This window comes from Camelus bactrianus, chromosome 16, assembly GCF_048773025.1.
Source record: "Camelus bactrianus isolate YW-2024 breed Bactrian camel chromosome 16, ASM4877302v1, whole genome shotgun sequence".
In the NCBI taxonomy this organism is placed as follows: Eukaryota; Metazoa; Chordata; class Mammalia; order Artiodactyla; family Camelidae; genus Camelus; species Camelus bactrianus.
The window spans coordinates 15,890,568-15,910,959 of record NC_133554.1 but is presented as its reverse complement, the minus strand read 5'-3'; the positions used below and the strand labels follow the sequence as shown (position 1 = coordinate 15,910,959).

The window sequence follows — 20,392 nt, the reverse complement described above, 5'->3', positions numbered from 1 at the left end:
TTTTTAATCAAACTATTGGAAGCATTATCATTCAGACTAAATTGCTCCCTCATTTACCGTATTACACACACAACTGCCTTACTCTCACCTTTTCTCATCTTTCCCTGAAGATTTTTTATAATTAACAATAAGACATGGCTAATACCATTTATTAGAAATTACCTCTTAAGAACCTTTAATTTACTAACACATAAACACAAGAGACAGAATCTTACCAACTTAAAGTATTAACTGAGACTAGTCACCCAGTAAAAAAAATCTTACAAGAGGAAAAAGGACAACCATGCATAGTTTTTTAAAAAATGTTTATTTTTTTTTCAAAGAAAAACGGCAATAGCCAATTGGAAACCTACTTATTCTTCAACTCCAATTTTGTTTTCTTTAAATTTAGAAGTGACTTACTGATTTACTATTTTAAACAAACCCCCCCTTTCCCCTTTAAATGTTTACCATCTACTCGTGCTGAATCCTTCCAAGGAGATTGCTCCAGCGTATATCTCCAGGTCCTCGCTTTGCTCCTTTTACCAAAAAATGCAAAACAAATTCCATCGTGCATCTTAAGGGCTCCAATCGTCAAAAATAGGAAAAAAAAAAATCTTTGGAATAGCCAATTAAGTTGAATAAAAAAAAAAAAGAAATCCACACGAATGCGGTTTGGTTGGGGCAGGAATCCACTCCTATGTTCCTGGTAATCTGATCCCGCTCCATGAATCCTTGTAATTCATCCTCCCTATCCTATCCACATTATGATTTGAATCCAATGATCCAGCTCCAAGGATTGGGATCCAGTGAGCCCTCTCCAATCCAAACCTTTATAACCAGCAAAACCAAAAAAGAGGAGGCAAAATGTTAGATACTGTAATCAAAAAAGGTTTCTGGGGAATGATGAGTTATGTCTGTCATCAGTTTAACAGATGTACATCAATAACTATCAAATTCCCCAAAACAAGTTTCTGAATGGTGTTCAGATAAATTTTAGAAACTTAATCATCATAGAGACTAATTGGAAGAAGCATTTTATATTTACAGTTCAACTGATAATGCCAACACTTGTTACTGTACAGCGTATTACAGGTTTTGTGGTTGCAAAAAGTTATGTAGTTGAAAAGTTTACTGGTATTGCTACCCACCTAAGTCTAAACTAAATCTAATGCTCCCATTTGCAATTTAATCCGTAAATTAAAGTGTTTTAAACATATGAATCAATTATGAATATTAGTTTAAAGGGGAAGGTGAGACTTAAAAGTATTCCCAACTAGATTATCTACACCAATACGTTGGAATTCTATATTCTGCTTTCATTTTGTCTTAAAAAAAATGAAGTAGCAACGCTATATCAGTCACACAGAGGACATGCAGATTTAGCAGTATTGATATTATACTCTATCTGGTTGGAATTAAAGACACCCTGTACCCACATGTACACCAACAGCAGGTCACACATTAACAGTTGTAACTAAGCACTGTGACAAATTAGCCAGTTCTTCCCACATTAGTCCCTATTAAAACAAAAAAGGGAAGGGAGCAAAATTGTTACAAAATGGGCAATGTAATTTTGCCACAATTGCCAAGGTTTAAAGAGCAAAGCAATTGTAGCTAAAGATAACTGCATAAGACGTTTGCAAGTGTTTTAAGGTAGATGTATATAATTACTTTTAACCCTTGCTTTTTAGTATAAGGTCAATACTGCCAATTTCATCTGTGACAATAGCACTTGGAGTCATACCATTGCCTCCATTATTGATCTGATCCTCCTCAATCCTCCTTTTGACAATCCTAAAATGATTGAAATGTGCTCCACAATCCTTAATCCAAAGCATTCTTAATCCATCTCTTCAGATATGTCTACAGAAAGACACATGAAAAGCAAGATAAACATAAGAACTTCCCCAGGTAAGATAATCACAAACACCCCACATCCCAGATTCACACAAACCAGAGCAGAATAGACATTTACACAATATCACAGTCTGAAGAGCATGGAACGTTAACTAAATTTAAACAATCCTGTCTATGACATCACTTAAAATACAATTTATCAGACATGAGGGGAATGTAGATGTTAGGAGCAAGGGGATATTACACAAGAATGCAATTCAACACTTTAGCCCATTCTGAACAAAACAGTTTGAATTAAAAAATTAAAAGATTGTACTGAGTAAAGGAAAACTGTATACAACATGGGTTCTACAAAAAGTGTCACCAATCATCTTATGTACGAGAGCGAGATCTGCTATGACGGGGAGAATAGCGTGGTGATCCTCTGCTTCTCCTTGGGGAATAACTGCGACTCCTGCTGTTGCTTCTGCTACGGCTTCTGCTACGACTACGGCTTCGAGATCGAGATCTTCCATAACTTGGACTTCTGGGCCCATCAACTTTAACCCGGATGTAGGCAGTTTCTCCCTATTGAATAGACAGAACTTTCGATTGAAAGATCTAAGCTTTCACCTGTCTTCAGGCATGCTGAATGAATACAATGTAGCTAAAATCAGAAATCTGGCACTTTACTGGGTTTATTTGGACACTCTTGCCTGAATCTTACCTTCAAATTCCACTGTTAAGACCACTGTATCCAATTCTGGCCAAAGAAAAGAATAATTGTATAACCTACCTCATGAGATCTAAACTTAGTGTTATCCAGTTTTCGAACTGCATAGGTCATATCTTCTTTCCGTACAAACTCCACGACACCAGTGCCATCTCGGTAAACATCAGCATAACATACATCACCTGCTTCACGCATGTGATCCTTCAAATCCTGCCAGCTTCCACTTGGAGGCAGTCCTGAAAAAGTGATTTTTTTCCAATACCGATTACCCTAAATTTCTCATTATACTTAAAATCTACTTTAGAACAAACGTTACTTTAAAATTAACGATTATATTTAACATCCTGGGTTAAAGAGCTGTTAAAAGATTCCGGAATGAAAAGCCCAAAATTATTTGTAAAGGACATTCTAGGTACTGCAACCTAATCTGCTAAATCTCAATGCAGTAATCCTTGCTTACTAAATTCACCCAAAGAATTGAAGTAATCTGAGACTTGGCATAAAAACTCGCATTTGTCAAACTGGTCGTGCAAGGAAAACTTTTGCAGAAAGTGGCTTTCTGCCCTTTTTCATCAATCCGCACTTAACAGTCAACTCACCAGAGACAACCACTCTGTTTTCAGAACGCCTGGATGGGGGGCCATAGCGGCCTCGAGGAGCCCCGCCACCTCCACCCCCGCCGCCGCCTCGGCCTGTACCACGGCCACTTCGAGGAAACTCCACCCGCAGACGGTATCCATCGTAATCATAGCCGTCGCGACCATACACAGCGTCTTCCGCGTCTCTGCGTGATCACAGAAGACAGAGGTAAGAAAAGAGGACCGGGAGGGGAGGCTAACCCCGTCGGGAACTAGCGGCCCCCTGCACATGCGCACCCGGGGCGGAGAGCCCACATGCGCTGCATAATAGGAATGGCCCCTCCCCCACCCATAAGCACGCCAGGCTCCCGACCACTACACCAGCCCTCAGCGCCTCAGTTTCCCGCTCCGGGCCTGCGAGTAGGCTCTGGGGACGTCCGTGGGGCCCAGCCACCATAGAAGGCACACCGACTCAGCTCCTTACTCGACTCCTTCACAGGCGGTATCGTCTTGCCCCCGACCTAACAGCCTATCTCCCCATTCTCTACGTGAAGGCCTTGGAGCCTCCCCCAGCTACTTCAACGTATTTCCTCAAGGCCGCGAGCCCTGGGCCGCCTCACCGCGGGTCCTCGAACTCAACGAAGGCGAAGGGCGGTCCTCCGCGGCGATTCTTCAGATCGATGTCGCGAATAGCACCGTATTTGTAGAACACGTCCTCAATGTCCTTGGTTCGGATGTCTGGAGGTAAGTTACCCACGTAGATGCGGCAATCGTTGTTCCCTGCCGGGCCACGAATCACACCACCTCCCGACATGGCGGCGACGAAAAGCGCGGACTCGAGAACAGGCCTTCCCACCAAGCCTAGCGAACAGCAGAGCGAGTCCGCAGCGACACCACGTCTCCCGCGGCCCCTCCAAAATGGCGCCTTTATCAGCTCGGCGCACGGATATGGGGGGAGGGAGGAAGAGAAGCGGGAGGAAGCAGCTATCCGACCTCACTACGCACGCGCAAGAGCGTAACGGGTGCTGCGAAAGGTACGCTTACGCACGCGCGACGTCACCCTCCGCGCGAAGGGAAAAAAAGTTCCCGCGTTTCCGATGTGTCGAGAGGTTTGCTAACGGAGTGACCAGCCGTGTGGTAGGAGTTAAATACAGAGCCGTCTTAAAAGGGGTTATTAACCCCTGTCGAGTCTTTAAAAATAGTCAATTTCCCCAGGAGTGGGTTTCTTAAAGCAACGGCGCCTTGGAAGGATTTGGTGAAACCTAGCCTAAAAGCTTTGTCCCATCATGCTCTGCGGTGTTAACGGCCTTTGGCGGGAAAGACTCCCGGAGGCGGAGTCAAAGGGGGAGGGACCAGGCGTTGCTCCGGAAACGGGGCGGTCCTCGGAGAGTGCGCCTAGTCCAGGAATTTCGTGGACCGTGGTTCAACGCAGAATAGAGGCGTGACTGTCTGCTCGCCCTATCTCCTGCGAACTGGCCTTGGGCTGCTTAAACAAGTGTCCAGTGTAGGGGAACCCAGCTTAGATTCCTTAGTAAATATTCTACACCAAGTACTGTTCCACCTTCGGTTCGGAACTGAACTTTTGTATGTAGAGCTCAGTTCAACCCTCCTTGTGCTAGTGGCGGCGTTGATTCGTGCTCTCACCGGTTACTGGTAGTACCTGCCAACCAGGACGCAGACCCCCGCTTCTCTTTAATCGCCTGTCGCTAGGCCCAGCGCAGTGGAGAGGTCCAGTGAAGGTCTGCAGAATGAATTGTGCCTGTTATTTCTCCAATCCCTTTAAAAGAACGAGAAAAAGCACGGGCTTCCGTCTGTATTGCAGAGTTCTGAAATTCCTTCCCTTTTTTGAACTCACTACCGAGCCTCTCGGGTAATATGAATGAGCACAGTGGATATGTGACCACTGGACACCACAGTTGCTGCTCAGGACTGATCCCGCAAGCATACTGGCCCAGGGAGATAAGAACTTTTTATATTTTTTTCCACAGAGAAATCTGAAATCTGGATTTTTGTGTGAAATGCTGAGAGTTTTAAATGTTAGTGAGGAATTCAAATTAAAAAAAAAGCAAACCCAACCCTGCAGTCATAAATATGGTAAAATAGATCTGCACCGTGAGTTTAAGGATGATTTTCTTCATGTTATGTATTTATTTGCAACAATCCCTCTCCCCAAGGATATGAGGCAGTTTGCAAATATACCATAAAACATTAAAACTGGTTGGAGAAATCAGGGGCAAAATAAGGAGGAAGGATTAAGACGAAGTCATGGATAAGGTTAGCACACAAAATGCATTCAGTAGTAATCTGGTTAGTTCCCAGAGATGGACTGCAGATTTGACTCTGGTCTTCCCAAAAGTCACAGTAAAGAAGGGAAAATAGTATGTACAAAATCCAAAGTACTTTTGAGATTCATGTATATATATGTGATTTAGGAGTAGGGCATGTTTTCATAGTTCTCAAAGTTGATTGAATGTATTTTACAAATGTCTCTCAATAATCCCAATATACAAATTTAATTTACTCCTTGACAGATCCACAGAGGATCTTTGGTAGTCCTTGAAATCTCTGTGATAGTTTCCAAAATTGTGTGTATATGTGCATGTACTTTTTTGTCTATCCTTTGGACAATCCTTCAATGATCCACTTTTAAACTGAGCTTTTAATTTTAAAAAAGAAGACCCTGGTAATTTTTAAAATGAGAAGCTGACCAAAAGGGACTCTTTTGACAAATTTATTCAATTTCTAGCACTGTCCTATTCAGTTAGTAGCAGAAGAGAGAGAGGTTTTTTTTTTTTTTTTTAACATATTGCAGGCATATCATGTATGGATTTTTTCATTCAGTAGTTACTTATTGAGCACATTTTCTTTCTGTTCTAACTTTTATCCATCCATTTATAATTATTCAGATTCATCTTCTGCCGATTAATATTAAATCATTGATAACTGAAGTGATTTAAACATAGGTGCTTTTAATTTCAAAGCATTTTCATTCCAGAAAAATAAGAAAACCATGAATTTGCTTTGATTTATTTTTGTCGAATTTAATGTAATCATTTGTGATTTTGTTCAGTTCAGAAGAATACAAGGTAGAATTTAATATAGAATGAATAGAACACTCTTGTTTCTCTATTGGCCTCTTTTACTGTACTTAAATGTACCTAGATTGTAGGTTCTGGGGTCTATGACAAGGTCAGGATGTAGCAGGAAAAGTCTGGATGGCTGTTTATCAAGGAGGTCTCCTAAGATGACATTAGTTTAGAGATGATTACGTTTTAGGGTGTGATCGTCTACTGTCACTGCCCCAGAGTTGATTAGCATCCTTTAATCCACCAGGGTGAAAAAGGAGAAAGCAAATGAAGCAAACCACTTGTTCATTTGTTGGGGCAGTGGGGTGAGGCAAGCAAATCATGCCGTTTCTTAGTAAATAAGGAATCAAAACAGTGAGGTGAATCAAATTTTGAGAGATACTTCATTCAGGTCATGGTGAGGCCTAATAAATGGATTTTGTGTCCCTGTTCCCTGAACAGTGCTGGTTAAAGATAGGCTAATCTTGAAAGATTTCTCCAAACAATGTACTAGACAGTTGATTAGATTTCTGCTGGCTGGATTACAACTACTTTGTTTTGCTTCATGAAGTTACAGCCTCACTTTTTTTTTCCCCCTTTATCTAAAGCAAGTGCTTTTTTTTTTTTTTTGGTTTGGAGAGGGAAGAGGTAATTAAGTTTGTTTATTTACTTTTTTCAAAGTGTCAGTATTGGGAATTGAACCCAAGACCTTGTACATGCTAAGTGCCTACTTTACCACTGAGCTACACCCTCCTCACCCTGTATCCTTATCTTAATTAGGGCTTTAGAGTGTTTCTAAATCCCTGAGTTACACATTCACAGTTTTATGGATTGCCCCCACAACCAGCTAATTTATTAAGTATGGATTTTACCAGTTTAATTAGAAGAAGCTGGCTTATTTTCAACACTGTTGCTGTTTTTAATAAAGTTATTTCCTCAAAAAGAAACTTTTTAAATGCTTTTGATTCAGTCCAGTAAGTGTAAACTAGTGTCAGCATATACTTTACCCTGGAAATAATTACTTGGGGGAAAAAAAGGGAAAGAAAGAAATTCAAAGAGTTAGTTACTATAAGAATTGAAATCACAAGACCCAGTTTTTCAGTCATTTTCCCAAACACTTTAAATCTCTATACTTGTGGCGATAGTTACCCAACTGTAAATATACTAAAAAAAAAATCATTGAATTTTACAATTAAAGCAAGTGAACTGTATGGTATGTAAATTATAACTCAATAGATTTTTTTTTTTTAAGTGACTGGGGAAAAAAATATCTCGACAGTCAGCAAAATCACTCTAGTTACAATTCCTCTAAAGGCATTATTGGGGCTGGGGCGTGTTCCAGGGTAATTTGCACTGAAATATGGCTTCCCTAATCTGGAAATTCTGTTTTCAGCATTTATGTGTTAATCTGTATTGTTCTTTCTGGAGATAACTTAATTTATTTTTATTAAGTAAAGAGACACAGAGATTAGGAATGCTTGATTCCACTTTGTATAGGAATTACCTCCAGGAACAGTTCACTTGCATAATTCTTTAGTCCCGTGTTCCACTTGTTTTAGTGATTAATATTCTCTGAAAAAGGAAGAAATAATATACTGTATCTTTTTATTTCATTTCTGTCTGTCTCATCTTCCCTAGTTAACTATGTTAAGGACAGATTTCTGCTGTAACTCCCTTTATTACCAGGAAATTCTGTTAAAAGGAATACTATTGACTATTTACTGACTGCTCTTTGAAAAAGGTGGGACGTTAGATGAGCAGAATGTTGTTTCTATGGAAACTCCATCATGTTTCTGTTACTGGGTAGACACAATGGGTACAAGGACTGTTTTTCATTTCACAGTGTAATAATGACGGCCACTTTTCAAGCCCAAATAAATCATCAGTAATAGAGTCTTGATAATCTTGTTTTAAGACTGGCCTCCTTCATTCTTTGATTTCTTTTTGTTTTATTTTTGGCTAATTCTTCCCATCTTTCTTGACACATTATCAATAACAATAGGATGTGATTTAGCCAGAAAACAGCTCTTAAAATGATCTATTACAAAGAGATATATTTTTACCATGTCTCTCTCTTCCTATTAATATTACTCCCCCTCTCCCTCTTTCTGCTTAGTTCTTTTCTCTTAAAAATTAAAACTCCAGTTCATCGTATTGTGCATTTCCTAATTGGAGTAAATGGATGTTTAAAGAATTATATTAAGAATATGGCAGATGTTCTTTACTTGCTAAAGATGCTACCTTTTTTGGCAATTTAATCTTATAGTGTGAGTCCCATATAAGTGTTAGCTATTAGTAGTAGTAATAGTGATGTTATATGTTAATACTTCTGTCAAGTATATTAGAAATAATTTCAATAATTTTTTTATTTGAAGTTTTGAGAGTGTGACTGTTTTTTCCCTTTATTGTTTTAATAGTTAGGTTGGCCGAAAGCTCTCAGAATTACTTGTCTAAATTTGCTTGCAGAGTTGAGTAGTTGCAACCTAGACTACATGGCCCACAAGCCTAGAACATTTCCTGTCCGGCTCTTTATAGAAAAGGTTTGCCAACCTCTGACCAAGAGGGGAAAACCTGCTTTTGTAATTTTTGCTTAAACCTAACTCGGAAACTCAGTTTTGTCATGTTCTCTCTCTCGTAGGTGTTTTCGATGGGGAATATCTTATATTGTCAGTAGTTGTAAACATAAGTAATACACTTTTTCAAGTGATACATTTCTTACACATGCTTCACCAGCCATTACTACAGTCTAATGCTAAGGTACCCTGCCTGTCTGCCCAGCTGAGATGAGGAGGTGCTGCCCTACTCCAATTGGTTGCGTTTTTTTTTTTTTTTTGGAGTCTAGTAGACTCACAATTGCTCATTGTACAAGTGCAGGTTTCTGCAACCGTTCTTGCATTGAAATAATGTTGCATGCAAAGAGTCCATAACAGGTTTTGTTCTAAGTATCTATTAAAGTTCATTCACTGTGATCTGTAAGTGAAATTTCCAAAATTTATAGATTGTGACCCACAGTTCGGGGAGCCCACCAGATTTCTGGCTGGTACAGGTACCACTATGCTGGCTCCAGAGGACTACTCAGTGTGGATACCTGTGTCATCTACAGTCTAGACCCATGCCCATGGGTCCTTCCTTATCTGGCTCCCATCTGCCTCCATGTGGTCAGGAGCTACCCTGCTCACCAGCTGCAATTCCTTCCTAGTTAATTTCTATTCTTTGTGAAATCCAGAATCCAGAGGAGAAAAAATTCTTTCCCTTGATTCAGAGTCCCAACAGAACAATTTCATCAGGTCATAAAGGGCCAACATGGATATATTTTCCAACATCTGGATTGTTCACAATTAATACCACATGTGAAACATTCTCACTACATAGTCAAGGTTGAACCTCATCAGCCAAACGTGGTCCTGTACATTTTTCTTTCTCCAGTTCCAGTTCTTCTAGTAAGTGATGAAAACCACATTTGAATATCCTTTATGTGGTCTCCTGGATCTGTTTCTGATATAGTGCAAGTCACAGCTTAAACAAGAACATACGCATCCCCACAAAAACAGCCATATCCATATTAAGATAAATATTTCTATCTATACGTTCCCGATCCCCCGTAATAACTTTGCAGTGGTATAGCATGTCTTTGCCAAAAATAATGATTTATATGCCCGAGTAATATATTCAGCTTCTCAGCCTAAAATATCTGCAGTCAGAAAAAAAGCTTTCTTTATAATTTTTCCCAAGGTGAGTAAGTGGGTGTTGCTTTAAATTTGTGCATATGGAGAGCTCCATTATGTAGGCTTCCTAACACAAAAGAAACAGTCTAAAGGATTATTCAGATCTTCCATCTTTATAGATACAATAACTGCTTTCCACCTTAAAATGTGTTTTCCTAGCTTCAACTAAATTCAGGTTTAAAAAAAAATTATAGGCATTTCTGTTAATGTTTTACCAAGTCACAGTTCTAAAACATTTCTTATAAATTCTTAGTTTGCAACAGAACTTATGAACATTTGGGGTTCTAGTTCTAGTTCCCATCTGACAGTGTACTCTTAAAATTCTCTAATTGCTCTTAAGAGAATATATTTCTCTCCAATCAAGGAGACTGTCTCTCAACCTCTGTGACTTTAAAATCCCACCAAAAAGAGCCCCCTTTTACTGTGAGCTGTACAAACAGCTAGACCAAGCTATTTGCCGTCCAGCACAGCCTCCCCCCACCAGGCTGGCTTATAATTTGGTATCCCTTCAAACTGATATTCTTTAAATTTCTCAACTTACTTATACTTGAATAGAGAGGATATTTAAATGTTTTTCTCTTAATAGAAAAAGTAAAGAACAACAACAAAAAGAATATATTTCTCTGGATGTTTATGTACCAATTTGTATTTAAAGTATTTAAATGCCAAAGCCATCCCTTGACAGACTCACAGTATTCCCTGCAGAGCTTCAAGCATTTTTCAGCCTTTGTCTTAAATAAAAGTAAGTACTTGTTTGGGGATGGTATAAAGTGATAGAAGCTCTCACTAAGCATGATCTGCACCACACCATGTTATTAAAGTGGTTCTCAGAGTTGACACCACTATATTTAGAGATACCTAGACCAAACGACTTCTGTTAGGTAAAGCTTCAATAATAAAATAATCCCAGAAAGCTCAGTGGCTTAACAAATAGCCAGGGTTTACTTCTTTCTTATGTTACTTATTGGCAACCACAGGTTGACAGAGTCATTACTCTATAGATCTTATTCTGGAATCCGGAAATCTGGTGCTGTGGAAAAATGGGCTTTGAACAAGACGGGTATTTGTTTAAATCCCCTATACCATTTACTACCTGTGTGATGGCTTGAATAACTCCCTTAACCTATTTAAGCCTCTGTTTCTTCATCTATAAAATGAAGGGGTGGGGAGTGGTAATAATAATACTTCTAGGATTGTTGTGAAGATTAAATAACCTGCAGAAATCAACTCTGCACAGAGAGGTTTTCTGTAATTACCAGTGGCTCTTATTCAAGCTCTACACCCCTTGGATTTTCAACATTTGTGGTTTGGATGTTGGTCCACTTTACTCCCCTTTAGAAGAAGGAAGAAGTTAAACTCAAGTAAGTCTGTCTTGTGACTAATTTGGTATTGTGGATAGACAGCTTAGTGGAAAAGACAGTTGAAGGTCTTGCCTACATTAAATTTTGTTTGTTTTTGTCTGCTTGTTGGGTTTCTTTTTTTTCTTTTTTCTTTTCTTTTTTTGAGAGAGGAGATATAGCCTATGCTGAAAAAAAAGTTGAGAAATCCCTTCTATGTATCACATAGAGAAACAAAAGTACCCCTGGCCCTGCAGGATGCAGCCTCTTCTGGTCTCCAAATATGTAACTGGAGGAAATATGATGGAGCTCTTCTGCTCTTCTAGGTTTCTGAGGAATGTCTCCCTTGTGGGCTGGATGATAAAAACCTCCTGATCAATGTACTGCTTTTCTTTGTTGCTCAGGGCTTATCTATGTTCTTCTTCTTCTTCTTCTTCTTTTTTTTTTTTTAATCAACTAGCTGGGAAAACATCTCAGGTTCTCCCTTGCTAATCTGTTTGGTGGGCTGTGCAGGAGCCTGTTCTTGGGAAAGTACAGACTGGAGTTAAGCAATCTGAATTTGAATCCTGACACCTCCACTTACTAGTTGTATCATCTGGGGCATCTAAATTAATCTTCTTTTGTTCAGTGATTCATCTATTTGTATATTCACTCTCAATCAGAACATTTATGGAGCACTTCCCACTATGCCAGGAACCTAGGTTGGACCTCAGAGGTACAAACATAAGGGAATATAACACCTGTCCCGGACAGTGTGCCCTTGGTCTACCATAGTAGCCTACAACTTTCCTGACCACTCATACCATCAGTAAAACTTCTGAGCACAAGCCCTTCATGTATGTACATTTTGATATAGTTTATACATGACTTCTTCACCATTATATTGTACACATAATAAGACATTTGGTTAAAAAATGTATAGTATATGACATGCCACCTAGATGCATACTCCCAAGTTTATTTTATTTATTTTTGGGGGGAGGTAATTAGGTTTCTTTCTTTCTTTGTCAGGGTACTGGGGATTGAACCCAGGACCTCATGCATGCTAAGCACACACACTACCACTGAGCTATACCCTCTCCACCTATATACCCAGTTTTAGAGGCTACTGGCCTAGTGGTAAGCTTTTCTGAATTTCACTTTACTCATCATTAAAACTGTGATGATGAACTCTTTTTCATTTCATTCACTTAACTAATTTCACTGAATACTTTGCAGTGTTAGACTCTATCTGAAGGACTAGAGAGTGCTAAATGTCAATTGTGTTTTTTAAAGTCTAAAGGGAGACTCTGTTGGGGGGGATACTATTTATACTTACTTATGTTTTAACTGATATTTAATACAAGTGGCCTTTTGTACTTGCAGGTTCCATATCTGCATATTCAACCAACAATGGATTGAAAATATTTGAAAAAAAAATTCCCTGAAAGTTTCAAACAGCAAAACTTGAATTTTGCTGTGTGTTTGCATAACTATGTACATAGCATTTACATTGTATTAGGTGTTATAAGTGATGAAATGAAGTTATTTCTAGGCAGGAGAAGAAAAATTAAACATAAAATCCTCTCTGCACCTTTGAGCCACCACCCCCTCCCCTTTAGCATACATTGTGCATCTACATTATACATTAACTAGATCCCCTTAGACGACACAGGAATGCCTACTCACCAAAAAAAAAAAAAAAAAAAAAAAAAGCGATTTCCTCCTGGTGCCAGCAAGTTTACTCCTTGGGAGATAACACTTCTTTCTCAATCCTGTAAGGGATCACAATAACCCACTACTCACCTTGTAGGACTATGCAAGATGTCAATACCTTACGTTGATGTATAACCCTTCGTCTCAAAAACTTAATATAACTGTGCCTTGACCTCTAACAGGTGGAACAGTCCTCAGAGCTTTCTGAAAGACTGTCTAATCCTCAGGTTGGCTTGATTAAAATTTTCCATTTCCTTCTTAGATTGACTACTGAATAATTTTTGTTGACATAGCATCTAGAGATGATTTAATGTATACGGAAGGATGTGTTTAGATTATATGCAAATACTATGCCACTTTATATAAGGAATTTGGGCATCCACAGATTTTGAGATCCACAGGGAGTCCTGGAACCATCCCCCGTGGATACTGGATACTGAGGGATGACTGCATATTAATATTCTTAAGTTTTAAAACCTATTTTTTTAAAACTTAAAAATCTTGATAACTACTAATCTAATCATGTGTTACATAAAGATAAGATCCATTAATTTTACTTATTCTATGATTAATGTTAAATTAATACTTATGTTGGGGGGAGGGTACAGCTCACTGGTAGAGTGCATGCTTAGTGTGCATGAGGTCTTGGGTTCAATCCCCATTACCTCCATTAAAAAAAATAAACCAAACCGCCTCTGCCCAAAATAAAATAAAATTTATGTTTAAAAGATTAAATCCTCATTTAGCATATTCTATAAGTGGTTCATCAAATTTCATTAAACATTTAAATTAATTACACATTTAATGTATCTGATTCTCTCAAACACCTCAATATATATATATATATTTTTTTTTTTTGCTTTTTTGGGGTGGGGGATAATTAGGGTTTTTAAATAAATTTTTATTTAATGGAGGTACTGGGGAATTGAACCCAGGACCTCATGCATGCTAAGCATGCACCCTACCACTGAGCTATACCCTCCACCACCCCACCTCAAATTCTTATCATTAGTTCTACATTAGTCAGTCACCTCTAGGTGTGACTCCTAGAGCACTACAAAACTGATCTATCAAGAATGTTGCTTCTGCTACCACAGTCAAGCAAATGGAGATCAGGAGGCCGGAACCTGAAATATTGAGAGAAAAAAACTTCTCAGTGCACTGCCTAGAATGCTCTTCAGGGATCACAGAGCTGGGGTTAGGAAGCTGCAGGAGCCACCACCACCATTGCCTCGTCGCTGGGTTGTACTATTTGGATGCTGATGCTCCTGCTGCAACTGCTTCTCAACACCCAAGAAGCTAGAGACTGGATACTGTCAACCCCAGATTTTACCAGCACTACACACTGCAAAATGTGTGGAAGATGGATCCTGCCACACTTCTGTCTTCTCTCTTTTTTGATCATTGTTGCTCATATGTGTATTGTGATTCTTCTAAGTGAACTGAAGCCTCTATGAGGAAAGATGTCATGATTTCTTTGTATTTTTTCAGCACAGGCACACAGAATTGCTCAGTAAAAACACATTGACGCTTGAGTATTCAATGTATTGATATTTGATACTGTCATTTTGATGCCTTGGTGTTGATTGATTATTCTAATCTCCCATCTCCATCAGCTCAACTTCCACTGTATCAACCATAAGCAAATGAGCATGCACAGTAAGTACTATCGAAGAACCGAATCACTTCCATTGGCAGTTGGTCAGAGACATCCATTGTAGACATTACTGTATCACTATAAAACATCTGCTGATGATAGATGTTTAGTAGTAGTTGCCTACAAAAAGAAAGTTCTACAGTTTGTTGGATTGGGGCACCAGTACACCTAACTTCACGTACACCCAGAGCCCTAGCTGCACAGGTGTGTTGGGAATGGTACCCATGTATAACACTCATGGCCATCAAGCAAATTTAATATAATGGCAAATTTCCTATAAAGAAAAATAACATTACTCACCAACTCAATACCTGTAAAATTCTATTTAGGAAATTAACCAAATTCTCTTCGACTTCAGATAAAATCACAAGTATGAATCAAAACTTTTCAAGCAAAAGCGTAATTCTAGAAGATGTCTGATTTTAAGATTGCAGAGTATGGGCATTTCTGTCCCATTCTTATCTGAAAAACATACAAGTACAGAAATCAGAAATAAAACTCAGTCTTTGATGAAACTGGAAGACATCTTAAGTCATACAGGAAAGTGGAAAAAGTAGAAACTGGAAGTAGAAAGAAGATAAGTGACTTGGCAGATCGGCAGAGTCACAGGAGGGCAAAACTGGGCACCCTAAACTACAAGCTGAATTCCCACATGAAACCCACAAAAGGCTCAGAAACAGGGGTTCCAGGTACCTGAGTGGGTGAGGCTAACACAGGAGAATCTCTGGAAAAGTTCAGTTTGACCAAAAAGGACAGAATTGTAGCCAGCTCTTCCTACAGTGAAATCCTGCCCATATATGGTGCTTTCATTTAACTTTTTAGCACCTTACTCGTAAATATAGATGGTCAGTCAAAGGCTGCTAGACATTTAAGGAAAATGTCTAACAAGAAAGAGAGAGACTAAAGTGAATAAATAGGAAAAAAAGAATCTGGGCATGTGCATGTGGTGTATATATAAAATAACCATGGAATAAAAAGCACTTTTGAAAATCCAAAATATGATAGTAAAAAACTAAATATTAAAGAAAAAACTAAACAGAAGAGTTAAAAAAATAAAATCAAGAAGACCTCTCAGAAATCAGGACAGAAAAGCAAACAGATGACAATAAGGAGAGAAAGGATAAGAAAAGTAGGGGATTAATTCAAGAAGTTTAAAAGCTACTAAGGAGTGTTCCAAAAAGGCAGAATGGTAAAGAGAATATTATCAAAGAGATACATTTCCAAGAATGAAAGGATATGAATCTACAAATTGATAGAGATCACCAAATGTTCAGCACCATGAACAAAAAGAAGACCCTCACCAAATTATATCATTGTAAAATTTTAGAATACCATAGATAAAGTATTCTCAAAGCATTTAAAGGAAAAAAAAAAATAGATCACATACAAACCTCCTCCCCGCTCCCCACCCCAGGTGTTAGAATATCATTAGTAATAACACTGGAAACTAAAACAGTAACAAGCAATAATGGAGCAATTCCTCGATATTTCCTGGTGAAAATTTATTTTCAGTGTTCAGTTCAATACTGAACCAAATTCTCAATCATGAATGTAGCCAAAATTTGCAGGGCTGAATCTTCCATTCACTATTTCTCAGGAAGGTGCTGGAGCATATGTTCCACTAAAAGAAAGAAGTAAACCAAGAAAAAGGGACATTGGATGCATGGAACAAGAGGTTTAGAGAGAGAGAGAGAGAGATAAAGGAAATTTCCAGCATGATGTCAAAGGGTAGAGGCAAGAGGATAATTCTGTAGCTTCCTTAGAAGACAGCTAGTCTAGATTGAATTGGACAATGAAAAAGTGAAGGTGTGGTGTCTCTAGCAGGGGAAAAAGTAACAAATAGATCATTGACAAAAACTGTGTAAAACTTATATTGAAACATTTCAATATTTGGGAGTATTGCAAGATTTAACTCTAAGTTCAAAGTAATGTGCATGAAAAATGAGGTTGGTATATCCATACAATGGAATATTACTCAACATTGAAAAGAAATGAGCTATAAAAAGACATGGATGAATCTTAAATGCATATTGCTAAGTTGACGAAGCCAGTCTGGAAAAAATCTACATCCTATGTGATCCCAATTATAGGATATTCTGGGAAAGACAAAAACTGTAGAGATGGTTAACAGATTAGTGGTTGTCAGGGGCTCAGGATAAGGGGAGTAGAGTAGGTGAAACACATAGGGTATTTTTTAGGGTGGTGAAAATATTCTATATGATACTGTGCATACAAGACACAAAACCCATAGAATTTTGTCAAAAGCCCATGGAATTTTACAGCACAAAGTATCAAGTTTAATGCATACAAGTTTTAAATATCATTGAGGAGTTTTGGGGAACCGAGCATGAAATGCAGAGTGTGACAGAAGAATCTGCTTATGTTGCAAATATATGAAGCACCCTCTGAAGGGGATAGGGGAATAAAGGTCTGATCTAAGTAACTTTGGAAATGAGTGGTGTCTATAAAGCTAAAGGCAAAAAGAACAGTACATAAGCACTGTACACTAGTTGATAAAAAACAAGTTGCTTTCCAGGTTAACAATTTGGAAAGCACTATATGCATATACTGTAACAATTAAGTAAATAGATGCTTGATGGAGGGAGCTAGGTTTTCATTGTTGAAATGAGAGCTTACAGAAAACCCAAGAGCACAGTATAGAAATGGGGCCGGGGTTGGGGGAAGAGTAGCTTTATAGTGGAGAGAGAGCTAGTAAACACTCCCGCAGGCCAAATGATCAAGATTAACTCCCACAGTGATAAGTTATATCACAAGGTCGTACTACATAGGACAGGGAACTATAGTCAATAGCTTGTAATAGCCTATAATGTTGATAACATGTACTCGTGGTATGGTGTGATGAGAATGGTTTTCCTCCCCAAAATAAATTACTCCAGTCTAAACATGAAAAAAGCATAAAACAAATCCTAATTGAGGATTATTCCACAAAATATCTGACTAGTAATCCTCAAAACTGTCAAAAGTCATAAAAACAAAGAGAGTTTGGGAAGCCATCAGAACCAATAGGAATCTAAGGAGACAGGATCCTGGAACAGAAAAAGGACGTTAGGGAAAAACTGAGGAAATCTGAATAAAAAATTGACTTTAATTAATCATAACACATCATTATGGACTCATTAACTGTGACAAATATACCTGCTAACATAAGATGTTAGTAATAAGGGAAACGGTATGGAATATATGGACTTCTCTGTTCTATTTTTTTTTAATAAGTGTTTTTTTTTTTTTAGTTGAATTTTTTCAATTTTTGCTTTTGTTTTGTTTTCTTTGGAGGGGGTAATTAGGTTTTATTTATTTGTTTGTTTGTTTGTTTATTTAAATGGAGGACCTGGGGATTGAACACAGGACCTTGTGCATGTTCAGCATGCAATCTACCACAGAACTATACCTTCCCCTCTTCTATTTTCAATAGTTCTGTAAATCTAAAACTTCTCTAAAATAGAAAAGTTTATTTTAAAACTGAATCAATTATGAATTCCAGAAAAACTAAATAGGCTTACAAGAAATGAAGAAAAATCTTAGTATACTATTGGATCAGCCTTGAATGATATTTACCTAGTCATGATAACTAAAATGTGAATTATGGACCCAAGGAAAAATTGTGATGTAACTATATTTGGAAGTTGGATGGGGGATGTAAATTAAACACTCTTATATCATAATGTCATTATATACCATTTGCAATTGATGAATCAAAAGAGAACAGTATACCATAGAAATATGGAGGTAATTACTAGAAAAGCTAAAAAAAATGGAAAGTGCTCACTACTGGAATTGATGAGGAACTATTATTTTTTGTATAAGCCTTAGATCGTTATTTTACTTTTTAAACTATGTTTAAGAATATAGTTTACATTGCAAAGCATGGAGTACTTTGATAAAAACATTTAAAATGTATCTAATAACATTAAATATTTAAAACTAAAATCACAAATTAGACATTAAATTCTCTAATATGTTGGGTTTTCTAAAACATTTCAAACATCTACCTCATTTACACTTTAATGGGATGGCAAAATCTCTAATTTAAGAGAAGCCAACCAACTAGATTTATTGAGTTGAAGACTCAGGACCATAATACAGTTGAATTTTTAGAAGAAACTTTTGAAACCATGAATATAATTTTACATTTTCAGTGCTTGACATTTTCTTCCACATCTTTAATGAAATATTTAAATCGTATATATTTTGAATAAAATTACGTTTTGTTTTTTAACCCTTTAAATCGGGGGGTGGCAAAACTTTTCTGTAAAGAGCCAGGTAGTATTTTAGGTGAGGTGGGGCCTGTGATCTCTGTTGCAATACTCAGCTCTGCTGTTGTAGTGTAAAAGCTGCCACAGATAATAAGTAAATGGATGGGTGTGATTGTGTGGCAATAAATCTTTACTTACAAAAACTTTGCATGGCAGGCTGAATTTGTACAGCGGGCCATAGTATGCTGACCCTTGCTCTAGATAATTACTATCAATAGAATGTAAATTGTGTGAAAAATCTAGGTTATAACAATATAATTAGTGATTTCGCTGAAACAAAAGCAAGAAAAATGTTCTGTGGAACAAAGATATAATCATTTATTCATTAAATATGTGTTTATTTTATAGTTTATCTAAAATTGCCACACATCAGTAGAACACCCAGAGAGGCAGATAATTATTTTTTGTGACCTTGGATTAGGCAATGGTTTCTTAGATATGACACCAAAAGCACAAGTGGCAAGAAAAAAATAGAAAAATTAGACTCTATCAAAAGTAAAAACATCCGTGCTTCCAAGTACAATATCAAGAAGGTGAAAAAACATACAGAATGGGAGAAAACATTTGCAAATCATTTCTCTGATAAAGGAACTTATACCTAGAATGTATAAAGAACTCTTACCACTCAATAATAAAATGACAAATAATCTAATTAAAAAACAGACAAAGAATCTGAATACACATTTCTCCAAAGAAGATAAATAAATAGCCAATAAGCACCTTAAAAGATGTTCAACATTATTAGCATCAGGGAAATGCAAATTGAAACCACAACGAGATGCCACTTCACACCTAGTAGGGTGGCTATAATCAAAAAGTCAGATAGTAACAAGCACTAGCAAGGATGTGGAGAAATTAGCACCCTCATCTAATGCTAGGAGGAATGTAAAATGGTGCAGCCACTTTGGAAAATGGTCTGGCAGTTCACCACATGGTTAAACTTAGGTTACCGTATGACCAACGCCTCCAGTCCTAGGTATATACTCTAAGACAGAGGAAAACATATGTCCAGACAAAAACTTGTACATGAATGTTTATAGCAGCGTTATTTATAATATCCAAAAGGTAGAGGAACCCAAATGTCCATCAGCTGATAAAAACAAAATGTACACCCATACAGTGGAGTATTATCTGGCAGTAAAAAGAAACAAAATACTAAAACATACGCCAACATGGAAAAACCTTGAAAACATGCTAAGTGAAAAAAGCCAGTCACAAAAGACAACATAATATATAATTCCATTTATATTAAATGTCCAGAATAGACAAAAAAGACAAAGTAGACTGCTGGTTGCCTAGGGTGAGGGTTGGGAGAAAATGGTGGTGGCAGGGGTGTGCCTGCCAGTGGGTGGGGCGTCTCTTTTGAGAGTGTTGAAAATGTTGTGATTAGATCATATTGATGTTTGCATGACTCAGAATATACAAAAACCACTGAATTGTACATTTTAATGGGTAAATTGAATGATACATGAATTACATCTCATTACAACTGATATTTTTTAAAAATGCC

The 20,392-nt window shown here is 37.7% G+C and overlaps 1 protein-coding gene across 2 annotated transcripts; it reads right to left on the bottom strand.

Annotated features, from left to right (window-relative positions):
• Positions 1 to 288: 288 nt before the first annotated feature.
• On the bottom strand, positions 289 to 4,327 carry SRSF1 (serine and arginine rich splicing factor 1). Of its 2 annotated transcripts, XR_834980.3 has the most exons (5): positions 3,750 to 4,327; positions 3,151 to 3,335; positions 2,615 to 2,787; positions 1,727 to 2,406; positions 289 to 810 (listed from the first exon to the last, which is right to left on the bottom strand). XR_834980.3 is itself a non-coding variant. In XM_010951075.3 (4 exons), the coding sequence occupies exons 1-4, from the start codon at positions 3,941 to 3,943 to the stop codon at positions 2,212 to 2,214; spliced, it is 747 nt and encodes a 248-aa protein (XP_010949377.2). In that variant the 5' UTR covers positions 3,944 to 4,327; the 3' UTR covers positions 289 to 2,211. The 2 variants fall into 2 exon arrangements, 1 of the variants encoding a protein (XP_010949377.2); XM_010951075.3 differs by having other exon boundaries at positions 289 to 2,406.
• Positions 4,328 to 20,392: the final 16,065 nt, after the last annotated feature.